Here is a 17,978-nt window from a genome sequence, read left to right as displayed (position 1 = left end):
TCGACAAGACGAAGAAAACAAATTATATCGTATTGTCTTATAATTGCACTCGATACGAGATTCGCCTGTTCGACATAGGTCAACTGATTCAAGATGTCTGTGGATTTCAGTCAACTCTCACCTGAAGAGCTAGAAGGAATCGCCAGAGCTTCTTTTGGGATCGACATAGGGTTGAAGCTGGGTCCTTTACTCCTAGGGTTAGTACAGGCCCTCCCTTGCAACAATATATCAAGCTCAATTGAAAGCTTATTGCTTTATGCTTGGACACAGAGGCATCTTCGATGTGATGTTGCTAGGAGTGTTGATCCAGCAGTTCCAAAGTTGGTGGGCATACTGTAAACCCTCTGATAGGAAACCTATAGCTTTTCTCACTGTAGGTGCTGTATACATAAAACCCTTATCAAAAGGTCAGAAAAGAAAATTTGACTGACAAGCGATGATTCTATGAAAGACGTATGTGATGATTTGTTCGATAGGCTGGACGGGTATGGTCATAGGATATGTGATGCATAACTTCGTATACAGTGAGTTGTACCATTACCATGACGTTTATTGATGCTTCAAGAGTGTGCGAGTTCACTTACGATAATGGCCTGAGCCACTTCAGACTTCGGAATCTTCAGTGTGTTCTTGGAAATGCCTTATTTCACTGCCTTCCCAATAGTCGGTATGGGAATGGTTAGTCCAACTGCTTACCGCTCATCTTTCAGGTTCCGATGCAAACTGATGTGATTGTATTCTCTTCAGTCTACAGTAATCCAAGGTTTCTATATCCAGAGATCATGGCGTTTGAACAATCGAAATCCCTTCTTACTGGTATTCCTCTGTATCTGCGTGTAAGTTCCATTACCTCGTACTCGACGGCATCTGATGCAGTATGCTAATGGCTATATGAGATATTCGCTATAGTCTGGGAGAGTGGGTTGCAGTGTTGATACTGGTCATCAAAGTCACCTCTATCGCTTCGTTACTACAAGCCACGGTGAGTCCGCTATCTGCTTCTATTTTACCTACTTGGTATACATTCCAGGTTATTAATCATGTTTTTGCCACTGGATATCATAGGAAGGTGTCCCACATACTCGAGCTTGGCAATGTATGACCCTGGCAACCGATGTTATGATCACCGGTTCGATCGGTTGGGGTCTTTGGTCCGCCAAAACAGGTTGGTCGCGCACCGACGCTCTCGTGAAGAAGTTGCTTCTGTAAGCATTTTCTGTACGTATAGCTTGAGAAGGTGTTGACGACATTGTGTTGCAGAGTCACATTGGAAACTCAATTGTTTCCTACCTTGCTGTGAGTCTTCTTGCTTTCCTTGAATGATATCCGTTATGTTGACTGATGGAGCGATTTCAATCAGTATGGCCGCCTTCGTGATTGAACTCTCTATCCAACCAGACTCGACCCTCGGTGTCTTTTTCGAGTGAGTCTACATTCGTATTGGATTGCGGATTTCTTTGCGTATATGTATTGAGACCTCCTTTTCATACTCATATAGTATCCTCATCCCCAAATCTTATGCTGTCGGTTATCTCGCTATTCTCAATACTCGAGTCCACCTCAAAAGAAAAGATCACACCACTAGTGGCAGTCGAGAGAATCCTCAGACTGTGAGTGTTGCACCGCTCTTCCCAACATACACACTTACTCACAATCCGATTCTAGAAATCCAACACGTATCATCTGGGTAGCGGAAGGTTACAACAAGCTACTGTACATGTTGAGACCGATACTTACATCGAGGTATATCCATCTATCTCTTCTATGTCGAGTTCCTGTAAAGCTAATGATGATTATGATCTGTGTCATAGTCCTATCAGGTGAAAGATCCTGCTCCTGGATTGAACCGAATCAACGAACATTCGTATGAAGAGTCCATCGAGAATTTAGATTACTCTTCAAACCTTTCTAAGCAGAACTTGAACAAGCCAAATCAAGGGTTCTAGAAATAGAAACCCCTGTCAACCGCCCTGAACCAGTTAAGATAGCATACGGAAGCGCTGATCGAGAGATTGCCGGAGACAATGAGGTGGAACTGGAAGTGGAAGAAGATGTCGTCAGGTATGGCCTAGCGGTATCTGCTGTGGCTGAGAAAAGATGTATGAAATGCATATTTTCCATATTTTCGTAATTGTAACCACCTCGGTCAACATTTACCCGTTCTTATCGTTGAATTCGGGTTCACGGAATCTCCCTATCAGGACAACAATGGATGTGATCGTGTGAATTTTCTGCAAGCTCGCCTGATACGCGGCTCTCCAATAGGTTCGGAGCGACTTGTCCATACTTGAGGTACAGTTTCACCTCATTACCATTAAATGATGGTCCTTTTGGTTCGTTGTCTCGAACTGACACAGGCAAGGAACGGTGCCCCAAGTGGTCATGGCGCATGGTTTTGATGTGAGAGGTCAGTCTGCGCCGTTTCATCTTGGTCTGTTGTACTAGTAGTAGCACACCTATCCGCTTACGAGTATATAACGCCCCCAAACTCTTCAAGTACCATACACTGTTGTGTGCTTACCCAATTGCCTTACTGATTCGACTATGACTACACAATGTCTTTTCATAATGTCTTTATATTCATTGCTGAAAACCACAAGTCACTCAAACCAACGAAGAGGGTACTGCTAGATTAATTGAGTTTTACAAGATCCAAGGCACGAGTAAAGGTATATGAAGTATATGCAGGGGGAACCAACCTATACATGTATATATCATGGTTCATGCATACGTATATGATCGAATCAGGGCATGAATCATATAGGAAGAGTGTGTCTGACGCCTTTGAGCCACAATTGTAGGCGGTTGTATACATTGATGCTTAATTTACCATTCAATGGAATCTAATTCTCCAATAGCATTTTCTTCAGATCCCATCTCGATCTAATTGAGAATCATGTCTATCTCATATAAGCAAAGTACAGTAATTGTACCGTAAGACTAATGAAGCTTTAGCGCTCGTTACGATAATCAATACATTCGTATCTTACTTCCTTTTTGGCTTGTCACTTGCTTGTATGGTATACTTGTTTTTGGTCTCATAGTCTCGTGCCTCGAGTATATCCGTGTATCAATCACGGTCTTACCGTAGATTACGCTGAAGTAGGATCCTTTAGCCGAGTAGAGCTGTAAAGTGAATACAGTACAGTGCAAATGTGGCGATCGACTGAGTGACTCAGGGCGCAAACTGTGTCATATGTTGTATCTGCCATTCGATAGAATATATATTCATACCCATTCATTCAAAACAGGTAGCTATCTTGCCTCTTGATGGTGAAGCATATATACAAACATGGATACGATTGGTAGTGCATTATGACATTGTTATTCCCCTATCCTTCGCCGCTGAGGCAAGATTGTTCCCAAGATGACGATGGACATTATTGATATCAAGGGTATGTCAGATGAGCAGGTAGAAACCATTGCACGAATGGCCTTTGGTGGGGATGACCTAGGATGGCATATAGGTCCCTTTCTATTGGCGTAAGTCGTTACTTTTGACCTCGAACGCACGCTGAACGGGATATGGTACGGGCTGTAGCGTTCTCTTTGATTGTATGCTGTTTGGCGTGGTGAGCCAACAGTATATGACCTGGTGGATGTTCTCACGGGGAACTGAAAGAAGATGTTACGCCTGGTTGACAGTAAGCCCTGTCTTTGTTCATGCACTTGCGTCAAGATCAAAGCTGAATGACTTCCGTTTACTGTAGCACTTCCTGATGATAGCTTCGGCAGCATATACCATATGCGAGATCAGCTATGGAATGCATAACTTCGTGTACCGTGAGTACATTACTTGGTCGCTATCACCATTGCAGCCAATGCTGAATTTAGAGCTGACTGGGCTCTCTAGATTTCGGCCATTACAAGGTATTCCTTGAAGTCAAATATCCTCAGGTCTTTCCGCTCCTTGGTTGGATCACTTCCGCTCCTGTACAGCTGTTCTATACTGAACGCACGTTCAAACTCAACGGGAGGAATTGGTATCTAGTCGGGTTGCTCATAGCTCTAATGTAAGTTTGTACTGGGGTACAACGTAAAATATAATCGTATTTGACCCGCACCACAGTTCAGCCTCGTTGGGAATGACCATTTGGATTTTGGTGATATGTCAATATCTCAGTTCGGAACTACAAGCTAAAGTGAGTATCGATTATACGGATCACGCTTGGAAAAGGAAGACCGACGGATCTATTGCACTTGATAGTTGATTATACATCAGGTACAAGCATGGCAATGTATAACCTTAGCAATCGATTCGATCATCACTGTCAGTATAGGATGGGGTTTATACAAATCGAGAACCGGTTGGTCGGATACCGATGCCCTGGTGAAGAAGTTGATGCTGTGAGTCTAGTTCCTGTGACAAATTTGACAAGTTCCGGATTTTTGAAACTTACTTTATACACAGCATCACCTTGGAAACGCAACTTGGCCCGACTATTCTGTGAGTACTCGGAAAGTCAAATGCTATATGTGGTGAAGACCGGCGCGAAGCTGATACAGTGGCAATGACCGAATAGGATGTTATGCTTCGTGATTGAATTTGCAATTTCCCCTCCAGCAACCTTGGGCATTTTCCTAGAGTGAGTGTATATCCTGTATCTAAGATGCACATGCACATTAACAAATGGACCGAATGATACCTAAAATTCTGCAGACAACTCATTCCTAAGTTCTATGTGGTGGGCTACCTAGCAACACTCAACTCAAGGTTCAGCCTAAGACGGGATAGTGCACCGATCAGTTTCGGGAAGGCTAGTCCCAGGACGGTTTGTATCATATCACACTATCGTCACATATCTGATGAGCTGCCCACTGACTAGATCACTATCATATAGCTCAATCGAGTGAATACATATGGACATGGATCAGATCGACCTCAACAGGCTACAGTCAATATCGAGACAGAAACATATGTTCAAGTAAGTTGAATACAGCACAAGTACAATAGTCATGATTGGACTGATCTTCGATACAGTCTTTCCAAATGCAACCTACTCCATCGGGAATCAATCGCAAACCTATTTTCGAAGAGGTGAAAGTCAAAGAATTACCCGAAGATCAATGGATCCAACATTTGGAATTCACTTCGAATAATCGATCTAATTTGACTTTACATGAGCACGATACTTGCGATTTGGTCTGAGTTGACAAGATTACAGGACAATTTGGTCAAGTGAAGGTTCCTCTTTCTCTTTTCAGTATGTATTTTAGTGAACTGCGTCTTGCGTTTCCTTTCGATCTTTTTGCTTTGCTTTCCGTGTCTTATGCAAAGGTCAATGAATGAGCACTACTCGCCACTCGGAGAGTCTTTCAGCTACTCCGGAGACGTGGGACCGAGCTTGACTCCTTTGAGCGATCTAGCAGTCAATTTACCTTGCCTTGCTAGATCAAAGGATTCAGCATCATTTATCTATATCCTTTCAAATTTCACACCATCAGCATTAAGAGATCTATCCAGATCCCTTGGCATGAATACGATACCGATCCTCTCGGATCACTTCAAGGGCGCAACGCATGGTACATTTCGGAGGTATCCGTCGGACCAAGTGTTGATCGATTGATTGATTGATCGTGATCAGTTTCAGGTTGGGGCAATAGCCTAGTCGGTGGACAACAATGGGACCGAGCGTAGATCAGGTACAGACGATGAGCAACATCAACATTAAGTTCTCGGTGTTCGTATACCGGAGAGATGCCTCTTGATCCCAAAACATCGAATTTTGAAGCCAATGTAACGATCCCAATTCCGCATGCATCTCGATGAAAAATCCCATTCGAGGGTAAAGATATAGACTAAGATCGAGAAATCCTCCACTTGATGAGATAGTTACGACGTAGATTAGTAGGGCTAAAAGGTGAAACGACGCTCTGATCATTTCGTCGATAAAGACCCTTGACAACGGCTAATTTAGATGTATAACGGTCAATACATAGGAACGACGCTTAAGTGAGATTCTAAAAGCTCAGACCTGAACACCAATTGCGATGAGGAGATGAAGGATAAAATTTGCATGAGCGGTACTCTACCGTACGGTACGGTATCCATGTATATAAAGGTCAAAGTGAGCGTTTGTTTGTAGGTACCCTAGACCATGTCGACACACCCATTTGGTTTGCTGTTATCCAACTGTGGATCTTCACCTTAATTTGTTATCACTCGTGTCAAACAAAAAGTGCAATAACAATCCTTTCAATATACATCAGGGTTATAGTAAAGATATTTTGATTATCACCATCAATCGTTCGAAATCAGCAACATGTCTGTACCATTTGGAGAAATGACTGCTGAACAGCTAGAAACGATTGCAGCTGCTGCCTTTGCCCCAGACCGAGGGTTCAACATTGGTCCATTCTTAATGGGGTGAGGAGCAGTATCCAGTATCAGATACAAATATATCGAAGAAGGATGAATACTGATAGTTGACTTTGGTTCCTATGATTGTAGGTGTTTATACGACGCTATTCTCTTCGGGGTGATGACCCAGCAGTATATTGATTGGTGGAAATATTGCGAAGCGACTGAACGTCGTATGGTCAGATGGCTGACTGTAAGTCCATATCAGATCCCTCGACCTTGCCTAAGATCAAAAATCAGAAGAAGCTGAGGCTGACACCATGTAGCACTGGATCATGTTTGCCTCTATTATGTGGACGGGTACCGTCATTTGGTATACGATGCGAAGCTTTGTCTACTGTGAGCATCTGCGTTCCCTTTTGCATACAATCGATCGAAGAAGCTGATTGCATGGAGCATACAATGGGAAAATAAGATTTTGGACAATATCTCGTTTTCACTTTTGCTGACATTGCCCTCATGTGGCCTTTACTGGGTCTTCTTATGGTAAATCATATGTCAGCTCTTGGTCCGTTCTTTATTTACTGATCAACTTCAATCAAACGAAGGCGGGACCGGTCCAAGTCTTCTATGCTTTTAGATCTTATAGGTTGAATGGAGATAACATCTTCCTTTTGGTGTTCTTTCTTGTGATGATGTGAGTCACCACGTTTCTACTCTAATGTACAGGACCGAGTGAAGCGATTTCCAATGATTGGTTGATAATTGTAACTGATCTTTCTCTCTCCACCTCTACCAGTGCCACAGAATTGAGCATTCAGCTCGTTTTCGTGGTCAAAGCCCAGCCACTTAAGACCATCTTTCAAGCCGGTGTGAGTAGAAAGACGACTAAGTGGTCATGTACGAGAAAGTATTCTTACGTGTGAATGTCGAATGGGTAACCAAAGGAACTCGAGTCTGTCGTCAGAGGATGGCAAGTAGTCACCATGAGTACAGATATACTCATGACACTCACTTTGTCTTGGGGTCTATGGAAATCCAGAACCGGTTGGTCACACACCGACGCATTGGTGAAAAAACTTCTTTTGTAAGCTCTGATTCCTTTGGAGTATTCTATAAGACTTGCTGACCATCGAGCGTCCTTTGTCGATTTAATGTGGCCATAGAATTACGGTCGAAACTCAATTAGCACCCACCTGTGTGATGCTGGCTTTTGTGATTTCATGGTCTATCAACCCCGCTTCTACTTTGGGTATCTTCTTCGAGTGAGTATGACTGGGGGATAGTCAATCAGCATGTTTGATGTCAGTGAAGCTGATCCTCATTCGATGTTTCCAGCTTGGCTATACCCAAAGCATACACTGTCGGTTATTTGGCTACCCTCAACTCCCGTTATTCCCTTCGTCGAGAGACCGCTTCTCAAGGAAAAAAATACTCTGCGGAAACTGTGAGTTGTTCGCTCGTAGACATTCGCGGGAGGATCTGCAAGTCTGATATTTTGTGTTTTACAATTGGGGTGGCAGAAAACCAATACCTACGCTCTGGGAGGTAGTAGATTACAACAAGCTACCGTTCAAGTCGATACCGAAACTTACATGGAGGTGGGTTTATTTCAATTCTACAATTCTACAGTACTCCGAAAGCTGAGCCTGACGATGCTGTTTTGCCTAATAGTCATTCCAAATGCAACCTCCTCGAAGTGGTGTCAATCGAGCTCCCCAACAAGGATTATACGAAGTGAAAGAACATAATGATGAAGACGAATCGATCGAGAATCTCGATTACGCTACTAATCTTTCGAAAAAGAATCTTCACGATTCTTCAATCGCTTGATCCACTTGGAAGTGTTTCCTACACCAGGTATCAAGGAGATAAATGAGATTCTGAAGGTCGGAGGAAGGATCAGGTCAATTGAGAAAAGCTCGATGATGATTGAGCTGCGTTTATTCTATTGTTGGGATTCGGAGAGGTGGATGAATGTATATTACCTAGATCTTGCCATACCTTACATCACATTCTTTACAATTCCGTATTACTCGCTGTCCGAGTACTCGCATGCATCGTCTTCATGTGGGGCTTATATAAACCCCACTCTCTAACCGAAACTCAGGGACCACAAGGGAGAGGGATATGACGCTACGCGTTTCTCCACATGCGCTTAAACTGGAGACAAATTTTATAACTGGTGGTAATGCCGTGAACTGAATCTTTCGACTGTCTCCTCACCTCGTATGGGGGGATCATGATATCTTTCTTGACCTAGCCTTTGAACGGATTGATCGCCGATCTCTGACAGGATCACTCGTATATTCCTTCCACGGTAACCATCAACCTCCTTTGATCCCTTTGGTCACACAAAGCACCATCACTGGTCAACCCGCACGGGCCTTGTCGAAAGACTGGATTCCCACTTTTCATACGAATCACACGATCATATCACACCACACACTACACACGGTCATCCGAATCACAATATATATAGATTCATCGCATCTCGATTCCCTCTCATTCTCCCGTAGTTTGGCCACTTCACCCTCACCACCATGTCCAACTTTCCTCATTCAACCTCCATCGCCGCCTCTCTGTCCACTTCGCCGTATGGTAAGTCGCGTGAATACAGTCCTTGACCGTGACTGAGACTGACATTCTGATGTAGCGGTTCAATCCAATCTCGAGAATCTGATCAATCGAGCTCGTGATCATCCTCATCCACGACGAGGCTCTACAGCTACTCATCCCGATCATCCAGATTATCACGATCTTTCCCCTGGCGAGGAGACCGCTCCGTCGCTCGCACCGGGTAAGAGAAGACCTTCAGCTGCTCCTAGCGGCCATGGACCTCATATCGGTACGATTCAGGAAGCCTCCTATGAAGAGAACGCGATTATCTTCCATGATGATGATGACATCGAGGCGGAGAATGAACGATCCGCATTGTTAGATAAGGATTGGTCTTCTCGACGAACGAGTCGTGCGTCAAGACGATCCTATGGTTCGACTAGTGCTCCATTAGGTCAACAGAGAATGGGAAGAAAACAGAAATCGTTAGACGGATTGAATGGAGGTATGACCATGACACCCAGTGGGACTACTGGAAATTCAAGATCGAGATCTAAAGCTAGAACACCACCTAGGAAAGATGGTCATCTTCATCGACACCAACACCAGTGTGCTTCTTCCGCGGCTCCATCAGACGAAGAGGAAGAAGGTATAGAAGCGGAGAGACGAGGAAGAGGTAAAACCTCCAGACCATTATCCCGAAACTCCAGTCCATACGTATCTGAGATTGGACTTCCCTCCGGTCCAGCTGGTAGAAGGATGAGCATCACGGTTAGAATGGCAGATGATTCGTCTGGAGATGAAGGCGGTGATGTGACTAGAGGATTGGTGCAATCTGCAGGAGGAGCAATGTTTGGTGGGAGAGCGGGATTAGGTCTTACACCTGGGACTGGCGCTGGAGCGGGCCCGATGGATTTGGATCCTGTAGAGGAGCTAGATGCGGTTGATCTTGAGTTACCAGTTGATGAACAGGGGGTAGAAGTTAGAGTGTGGTCTGAGGCATTGAGGGTGAGTAATCCTATTTCTATCTGTTTTGGCTACGTTCTTGACCTGAAGTGATATCGAAGACTGACTGATATTGCAAATATGCTTAGGCTGAATTACCTATCATCCTCCGATCTTCCATCCCCATCTTCTTCTCTCAAATATCCGAGTGGTCACTGAACCTCGCATCCGTCGTTTCAATCGGACATCTAGGAACGACAGAGCTTGCAGCTTCCTCGCTCGCATCCATGACGGCTGCCGTATCTTCGTTTTCAATCTTGCAAGGTCTTTGTACCGCCATGGACACACTCTTACCTGCTGCTTGGACTTCGTCTGATCCTTCGCGTGTTGGTCTCTGGACTCAGAGAATGGCAGTGGTGTTGGCCGTATCGATGATTCCCATGTTTATGATTTGGTGGAACATCGAAGGTGTCCTAGTTGGACTAGGTCAGGAGAGAGATGTCGCTCAACATGCTGCAATGTATTTGAGATGGTTGTCACTTGGTATTCCGGGTTATGGTGGTAACGTCTTGATGAAGAAGTGAGTAGACATCCCATTATCCCATCTTTGCGAAACCCGAAATTGACTCGTTTGTTATATCAAATAGATATCTGCAAGCTCAAAACCTCATGCACGTACCTACATACGTCTTGTTCTTCGTCGCGCCTACCAATTTGCTCATGAACTATCTCTTTGTGAGTGAAAGTATCGCTTCTCATTTCTGATCATTCAAGTGGATCATGACTGATCTGGTAATTTCCATGTTGTTTGATCAGGTATGGGGACCGGATTTCTGTAGACTCGGATTCGTAGGTGGTGCATTGGCCACCGGAATGTCATACAACTTAGCAGTGAGTCCTTCTCCTCAGTCCACGACGTGATTGTGAATCTAATCATAAAATTCGACTGTAGTTCATCACTTCATTACTCTGGATTGTATTTTACGGACCCAGAGAAGCTTTCCATCCTGTCAAACTGAAGCACTGTTTCTCGAAATTGGGTACGGTCACTTCGTTGGGTTTGGCTGGTACAATCATGGTGCGTTGGCTCCTATATGCTTTATAGGCCGATGATCGTTGCTGACTGATTCCTCGTCCAGCTTTCTTCTGAATGGTGGGCCTGGGAAGCATGTGCCCTTGCAGCATCCATCCTTGGTCCTGTCCACTTGGCAGCTCAATCAGTGCTTTTGTCAACCGCCTCGACATTTTATCAAGTCCCCGCTGCTTTAGGTATCGCTGCTGCTGTGCGAGTGGGTAATCTTTTAGGTGCGGGAAGAGGCTGGGAAGCCAAATGGGCCAGCAGAGCGAGTTTACTGTGGAGTTTGATTTTTGCTATCATCAACTCGTGAGCTGTTCTCACTATATCCAAATATCTCATACTAATTCAGAATAATCATTGGCAGATCGATCTGTGTGATTTTCAGAAAGAATTGGGGTTACCTCTTCAACAATGATGCTGAAGTTGTATTTTTAGTAGCTGAAATCATGCCTTATATCGCTTTGTTCCAGGTAAGTCATCATCACACACTACTCATACATTGCTCTTTAAAGTTAAATGCAAAATGGTTGATCTCGCTGTAGCTATCAGACGGTATAGTCTCAACCGCTGGAGCGGTCCTCCGGTCTCTCGGTTTACACACCACCGGAGCTCTGATCAACTTGACATCCTACTATGTGATTGGTCTGCCATTCGGATTATGGTTGACTTTTACCCCTAGATTTGACTTGGGTCTAATTGGAATCTGGGTAGGCTTGAGTATCGCATTGGCTTATGCGAGTTTATTGGAATTTTGGATGGTATGGAAAGCGAATTGGACAAGAGCCGTTGAGAGGATCAGGGAAAGGTTGGGATTGCCTGCTCATGGACAAATTGGGGAAGATGGCAAATGGGATATGAGAGAGGAGGATAATGGACAAGCTCATGGACATGGGCAATATAGGGACGAAGAGGAGGAAGGTGTGATTTAATTAAGGAATAGAAGAGATAGATAGAGTTGGAACGGAATGTACGGAGTGGGGCAGGGATGACGAAGATCACTATAATGTACTGTATATACGACAATGCCGACCTCTAATTCAATACATCCTACCTACCTTACCTGACCCAGCAGGATATCAAAGTAGTTTATAAGTTGGCGTATTATGCATTGTCAAATTGTGAATATGTGGGTGTGGCGATCTTTCGTATTTGACCCTGACTGAGTCTAGGGTGATGTCACCGCACGGTTCGTCATGTCATTCCGGAGACAACACTGTGACACACCTAAAGCATCATCTACCGCTCATATACCTCTCAATCATTCCATCAATACAGCTCACGCACATACATAATCACCGGCACTGTAATCCCAAGGACATACCCATAGCTGTGAAACTTACCGCTTTCTCATCGCGCAAATCCCAGGGCCCAGTCACCATCTCGAGTGTCGGCAGTGGGACTTCCGTTAGATCGATCCACCATGTCGTACCCATATCTCGCTAAAACAACGTGAGTGACCTGTACTGCTCTCCTACATATCAAGATCTGCTAAGGACACGTCATATGCTGACATCTGGCTGCTGGGATCCAGATTGAAATATAAATCCCCTCACGCTACTGACCTATCGTTCCCCAAGGATGAAACGTGAGTTGCAGTCATCAAAAGATAGTTGGAGGTCACATTTCGTGCAAGGTTGCTGATGCTATTTTGTACATCACTCAGCATTCGAGTGACGGGACCGAATCCGGATGACGAAGATTGGTTGATTGGAGAATATCTCGATGGATCGAAATCTGGTGGATTTCCAAAGGTGAATTAATACCGTCTTTTGTATCAGATCGAGTGATAGTGTCACTGATATATCATCATCTCTCAGGATTTCATCGTCCCCATCGAAGAGTCTGAACACGAGCCCCTCTCCCAGCCCGAGACCGAGCCCGAAGCGCAAGTAGCTGAACCTGCCATGGAGGAAGACAATCCTGCTCAATCTCCACCTCCCGTATCAATCCGTCAGCCTGCTCCACCTTCACCTAAGTTAGATCCTCAATCCAGATTACCCACACCTGGAATCGCACCTTCTCCCGCTCATCCATCTCCTGTTGAACCCTCGACTCCCGCTCCTGCTCCAGCTACCACTACTTCTGCTCAACCCAAACCTACTACCAACCCAGCAGATTCACCTCCTCGTCCACAGTCTATGAAAGATCGATTGGCATTCTTCGCTGCCGCACAAGATAAGCCTGCTCCACCACCTATCAAACCCAAACCTCTGGGTGGGGCTGGTGGCTTGACATGGTCACAGAGGCAGAAATTGCGTCAAGAACAAGAAGCCAAGGAACGTGAGGCTAATCCACAACCAGAACCACAATCTCCACCTCAACCTACACCAGCTCCCTCTCAGCCTGCGACTACCGCGAGCACATCTACTGAAGAGAAGAAGAAAGAAGAAGAAGGGAAGGGGATGTCGGCTGCGGATGCTCTAAGTTCGATTACGAAAGGTGGTTCTTTGAAAGAACGTATGGCCGCGTTACAAGGTCATGGAGCCTTTGGTGGAACAAGCGAGAGCAAACCGACTCCGCCTCCTGTATCGAGTGGTAAAGTCTGGAAAAGACCTCCTGCTCCACCTGCTCCTGAACCAGAAGCAGAAGAAGATGCCGAAGCTGAAGGCTTGTCATCGACCGACAAACCGGAAAATGCCAAGTCGCCTCCTGCAGTCGAAGGAGGTGAACCTCTGGCTGAAGCAGAGGGTCAAGGGGTTTCTGAAGAAGAAGGAGAAGAGGACGAAGAGGAGAAGGAAAAGGCTAGAAGAGCTGCTATTGCCGCTAGGATGGCTAAGCTAGGTGCGAGAGGTCCAATGGGAATGATGGCCCCTGCTAAACCTACTAGAAAGCCAACCAAGGAAGATACTGCTTCTCCAGCTGAGGAGAAAGCCGAGCCTGCACTTCCAACTGCTCCAGCAACTACTGGAGAGAAGGAGGAAGCCAAGCCCTTTATCACATCGGAAGAACCAGCTTCACCAGCCCCATCTGCTCCCACTGAACCTGCGAGTTCTGCTGCGCCTCCCAAGTCAATCCCAATAGCTGCGATGCCTCGTCGAACTGCTCCTCCGAAAAGACGTACACCTGCACCAGCAGCTTCCACAACTTCGCCTGAAGCCGTCCGAGAGAACCCTTCTGAACCTGAGAAACGATTCGAAACTACCGATGGGAGTGGTGCGCCTATACCACCTCCTCAGGTGATGGTAGCAGGCGAAGAGGATCTTCTGCCCAAGACCGAATCTGGTGTTCAGAAGGAAAAGGAGGCCGAAGAAGTGGGTAAAGGTGCTGGTGGATTGGAAGGAGCTGCTGCTGCTGGTATTGCCCTTGCTCCCGTCGGCCCTCCAACCGATACTGTACCCCCAGAAGAGGAAGAGGTAAAGGAAGAGGGAAATGCACCTCTTGACACTGAATTACCCGAAGAGAAAGACCAGCCGCTCGTTGGAGCCGTAGCAGGTGCAGACTCCCTTTCTCGAGGTACTGGTACAGTCACTACGCAAGATGAAGGAGAAACCGGAGAGATCATCGATAAATCACCGCCAGTAACAGAAGTAGAAGAAGGTATAGTGGAAGGTGGAGATGAAAAGGACGGTATCCTGAAAGAAGCGCAGGAAGGTAAACTGAAATTTGAAGAACCAAATGATCCCCTAGATGAGGATACGCCAACTCCTCTCAGCCCAGATCCCATAGGTATGGTACCCATCCATCCCCCAGCTTCGAACGGATCGGATTACGATGAAGACGAACCTGCACCACCCCTCCCGCCTGCCAGAAGACCCAGAGGATTGTCATTGGACGTTCCGTTGGATGAGCTGGAACTGAAACATGAACATGATCATACTCATGATCAAGCTAGTGGTTCATCACAACAACCTATCGAAGAGGATGCCCCACCTCCACTGCCTTCTCAAAGACGACCTTCAACAGAGAAACTGGCTGGCCCCAGGCCACTGCCGTCACCCGGCAGAGAGGGAAGAGCTTTACCCCCTCCTCCTGTCGGTAGTGCTCTCATTCCACCCCGAGAAGATTCGGATGACGACGAAGAGGAGGACGATGCACCACCACCTCCTCCTGCTAGACCACCACAACCTCCTGTAGCTGCAAAACAAGAGGAAGAAGAGGAGGAGGATATACCTCCGCCACCTCCTCCAGGTCGGCATATCCCTCCACCTGCCCAGGACATCGAAGCCGAAGATGAAGAAGACGTACCACCACCTCTTCCATCTGCAAGACCCCTTCCTCCACCACCTGCTCAGGCTACCACAGACGGTGAAGAAGAAGTTGCTCCCCTCCGGGACGATGTAGAGGAGGAGGAAGATGCCCCTCTGCCCCCTCCACCCGCTAGAAAACCTTCCATGCCTGCGCCCATCCAGGTAGCAATTCCTGCTGTTATGAATTCCCCCAAGTCGCCTTGTGAGTGTGATGTCCGATCTCCATTTAGGCGTACAAAATTGCTAACTTCCGTATACTTATCAGCTGCACCTTCTCCTAGTGCTACCTCCCCACCGACTCAATCTCGTACCCTCGCTTCCGACGAGCCACCTTCGTCGCCCAAAGCAGAAGATGAAGATGCTACCCGACGATCAGGTATCGCGGCGCGAATGGCCAAGTTGGGAGGTATAAAATTCGGAATGCCACCACCTGCATTCAAGAAACCTCAAAATATCACTTCACCTTCTTCCGAAGTCCCTCCAGCTGAAGAGGGACATGTAGACTCCCCCATTGACAAAGAACCTCCCTTGCCTAGTCCGAGAGGGGAAGCGCCTGTTTCTCCTGTCACAGGGGGTGATGACGAAGGCGAAGAGACGCCTGAACAAGAAGCGGCTAGACGACGAGCTACTCTAGCTAGACTACGGGCTGGTGGAGCGCTAGGTGGATTTGGGCTGTTCAACCCTGGCGGTTCTGCTGAGCCTGAGGAACCAAAAGAAGATCCGAGAGGTATAGAACAAGATAAGCCTGTGCCTACGTCAACAGAGGAAGAAGAGGAAGAAGATGCACCTCCTCCACCCCCACCTGGAAGACCTCCTGTCCCATCTGGTCGACCTGTCCTTGCCCCGCCTGCTGATGTTCATGATGAAGAGGATGCTCCACCACCGCCTCCTTCAGGTAGACCAACGATCTCTACTTCTGTCGGCGGCAACGATGCGACCCCTCCACCGCCACGAGTACCCCAAACTCCCACTTCTCCTGCTGTAGGATCTCCCGTACGAACCCCCTCTGGCAGGAGACCACCTGTTCCTACAGAGAAGCGATTCTCCTTATCGCATAAGAGAACCAGTACGGCGTCGTCAGCTATCATACCTGAAGATCAGCCTATATCAGGTATTGGTTCAGGTGAATGGCAAATATCAGATGAACCAGCTGCTATCTTGTCAAGTCAGATAGATAATCAGGAAGCAGAAGATGACGGTCCACCACCACCACCACCACCCAATAGACCTCCAGCTCCTGCTCAGGTCCAAGGTCAATCACCACAACCTTCACCTAGAAGATCGGGATCCTTGCTTTCTAGAAAATCTAGAACTTCAATTGATATTCCTCCACAGGCGCAGACGCCATCGAGGGTACCTCCCTCGCCTGTCCAACAGCAATCGCTTGCTAGACAACCTTCCGTCTCGCAAGCTCAAGGTGGTAGACCAGGATTCGATCAGCTGAAAGAAGCTTCGCAGAGGTATGGTGCTCAGCTGGCCAGATCAGCCCATAACATCTTTAGTCAAGGGAAGAAAGCCCAAGTCGGGGTGAGTTGAGTTCAGTGTCCCTACTTCGGGAAATTATCAGCTGACAAGTGTGGATTGTATTTGTAGGATGGAAGTCCCGCTGGTTTCGTGTTATTCGCCATGGATTCTGCGCAATTACCTCGACCTGATACTGAGAAAGGATGGGGTCAAGTGGTATTTGAGCAAGAGGGTGGATCGATCTTGAGAAGATACGATGATGTGAGTGTTGCCTGAATAAACAATCTACAATTGCCGAAAGATAGAAATGATATTGATGATCTTTGATGATAGCCTCGACCAGGTGATATAGCTGCGTTTCACGATTCAAAACTTAAAGGTAAAAAAGGATTATCAACGTATAATCAACATGTCGGATCAGTCGAGGAACCTTTGATAGGTGTTGTAGCGGAGTTTGAGGAGAGGAAACATAAATTGAGGATTCTACAAGTTGAAAGGGGGGTGAGTGCAATTTCAATCCGAGAGGTGTATGAGAACAAACAAGATTGACCTGACTCGGTTCGCCAAATAGGTACCTGAAGAAGTTAGTTATAGATGTGAAGATTTGAAGAGCGGTAAGATCATTGTAGGTGATAGTTGGATTGGCTCTGATCGTGTAGTGTGGATGCTAATGTGTCAAGTACAGGTTTACCGACCTGGTCTTTAAATCTATGGTTTATCGGGCGGAAGAAGCAACATTGTCCATGTGTCGTGATATATCAGTAACGAGTGAATGAGAAAGAGTATTGATAATTTTGATTGTATTCGGAAATCGTTAATTAATTGATATACACATATGATAACTTGATTTAATGCACGAATTGTAATCAAAGTAACAACATTATTTTCAGAGTGGATTCCACTGATGGTGACACAATCAGCCGTGAGTAACGAGTGCGGGGATTCTGCAGGTGTTTTCGATGTTTGCCAGACCGAAGTCACTGACCTGCAGATCTTCGAACTTGATGTTCATGCAAGGTAATAAATATACCATAAGCTTGCAGACAAGCAAGATAATGGAATTAAATTCATTTCTGTTCATCAAATGGAATGGACAAGTAATTGTAGAAGGGAGTGAAAGAGACAATAATATATAAAAGGCAATCTCAAGTTGTATATGTGTATATATCTTTTTGAGAAAAGAAGTAAAAGGAAATAAAATAGTTCGAATAGTAAGGGGAAAGGTTATGAATTGTCAAACTCAAAGATACAAGGATTAAAAGATAGGGTATACAGTGGATCTTAAGGTTATCGAATGAAGGGAGTGGTATATATATATATATATATATATATAATCATGACGTTTTTCAATGGATGATGATCGACGATCATATGACTTGTGTATCGACCGATAGCATTCTACCTTCCCTTGGGCATGTTCAATCCCTCTGTAATAAGCTTTATG

At 45.8% G+C, this 17,978-nt stretch overlaps 5 protein-coding genes across 5 annotated transcripts; all 5 read left to right on the top strand.

The window, feature by feature from the left end:
- Window positions 1–93: 93 nt before the first annotated feature.
- On the top strand, window positions 94–1,946 carry I203_102108 (uncharacterized protein; the record flags this gene model as incomplete). The annotated part of the gene is made up of 12 exons (XM_019146612.1): window positions 94–197; window positions 271–373; window positions 452–524; window positions 608–678; window positions 748–836; window positions 910–982; window positions 1,066–1,205; window positions 1,261–1,296; window positions 1,361–1,423; window positions 1,499–1,610; window positions 1,666–1,743; window positions 1,812–1,946. 12 exons carry the CDS (start codon window positions 94–96, stop codon window positions 1,944–1,946), a joined length of 1,077 nt encoding a protein of 358 aa, XP_019004145.1.
- Window positions 1,947–3,367: 1,421 nt separating this feature from the next.
- Window positions 3,368–5,149, top strand: I203_102107 (uncharacterized protein; the record flags this gene model as incomplete). Its single annotated transcript, XM_065517027.1, has 11 exons — window positions 3,368–3,483; window positions 3,542–3,644; window positions 3,711–3,783; window positions 3,854–4,013; window positions 4,070–4,142; window positions 4,208–4,347; window positions 4,412–4,447; window positions 4,524–4,586; window positions 4,661–4,772; window positions 4,842–4,925; window positions 4,982–5,149. 11 exons carry the CDS (start codon window positions 3,368–3,370, stop codon window positions 5,147–5,149), a joined length of 1,128 nt encoding a protein of 375 aa, XP_065373845.1.
- Window positions 5,150–6,263: 1,114 nt separating this feature from the next.
- Window positions 6,264–8,134, top strand: I203_102106 (uncharacterized protein; the record flags this gene model as incomplete). The annotated part of the gene is made up of 11 exons (XM_019146610.2): window positions 6,264–6,367; window positions 6,452–6,554; window positions 6,628–6,700; window positions 6,777–6,847; window positions 6,910–6,998; window positions 7,101–7,173; window positions 7,249–7,388; window positions 7,468–7,566; window positions 7,640–7,748; window positions 7,825–7,902; window positions 7,976–8,134. 11 exons carry the CDS (start codon window positions 6,264–6,266, stop codon window positions 8,132–8,134), a joined length of 1,098 nt encoding a protein of 365 aa, XP_019004143.2.
- Window positions 8,135–8,844: 710 nt separating this feature from the next.
- Window positions 8,845–11,812, top strand: I203_102105 (uncharacterized protein; the record flags this gene model as incomplete). The annotated part of the gene is made up of 9 exons (XM_019146609.1): window positions 8,845–8,902; window positions 8,958–9,868; window positions 9,955–10,385; window positions 10,453–10,540; window positions 10,622–10,696; window positions 10,758–10,883; window positions 10,945–11,189; window positions 11,248–11,353; window positions 11,426–11,812. The coding sequence occupies 9 exons, from the start codon at window positions 8,845–8,847 to the stop codon at window positions 11,810–11,812; spliced, it is 2,427 nt and encodes an 808-aa protein (XP_019004142.1).
- Window positions 11,813–12,303: 491 nt separating this feature from the next.
- I203_102104 (uncharacterized protein) lies at window positions 12,304–17,240 on the top strand (the record flags this gene model as incomplete). The annotated part of the gene is made up of 9 exons (XM_065517026.1): window positions 12,304–12,332; window positions 12,415–12,468; window positions 12,547–12,634; window positions 12,701–15,272; window positions 15,336–16,597; window positions 16,664–16,795; window positions 16,868–17,035; window positions 17,106–17,159; window positions 17,220–17,240. 9 exons carry the CDS (start codon window positions 12,304–12,306, stop codon window positions 17,238–17,240), a joined length of 4,380 nt encoding a protein of 1,459 aa, XP_065373844.1.
- Between the last annotated feature and the right edge of the window lie 738 nt (window positions 17,241–17,978).

The sequence above is a fragment of the Kwoniella mangroviensis genome, assembly GCF_000507465.2.
Source record: "Kwoniella mangroviensis CBS 8507 chromosome 1 map unlocalized Ctg01, whole genome shotgun sequence".
Classification (NCBI taxonomy): Eukaryota; Fungi; Basidiomycota; class Tremellomycetes; order Tremellales; family Cryptococcaceae; genus Kwoniella; species Kwoniella mangrovensis.
The sequence above is the reverse complement of the archived record's forward strand: the minus strand, read 5'-3'. Positions and strand labels throughout refer to the sequence as shown.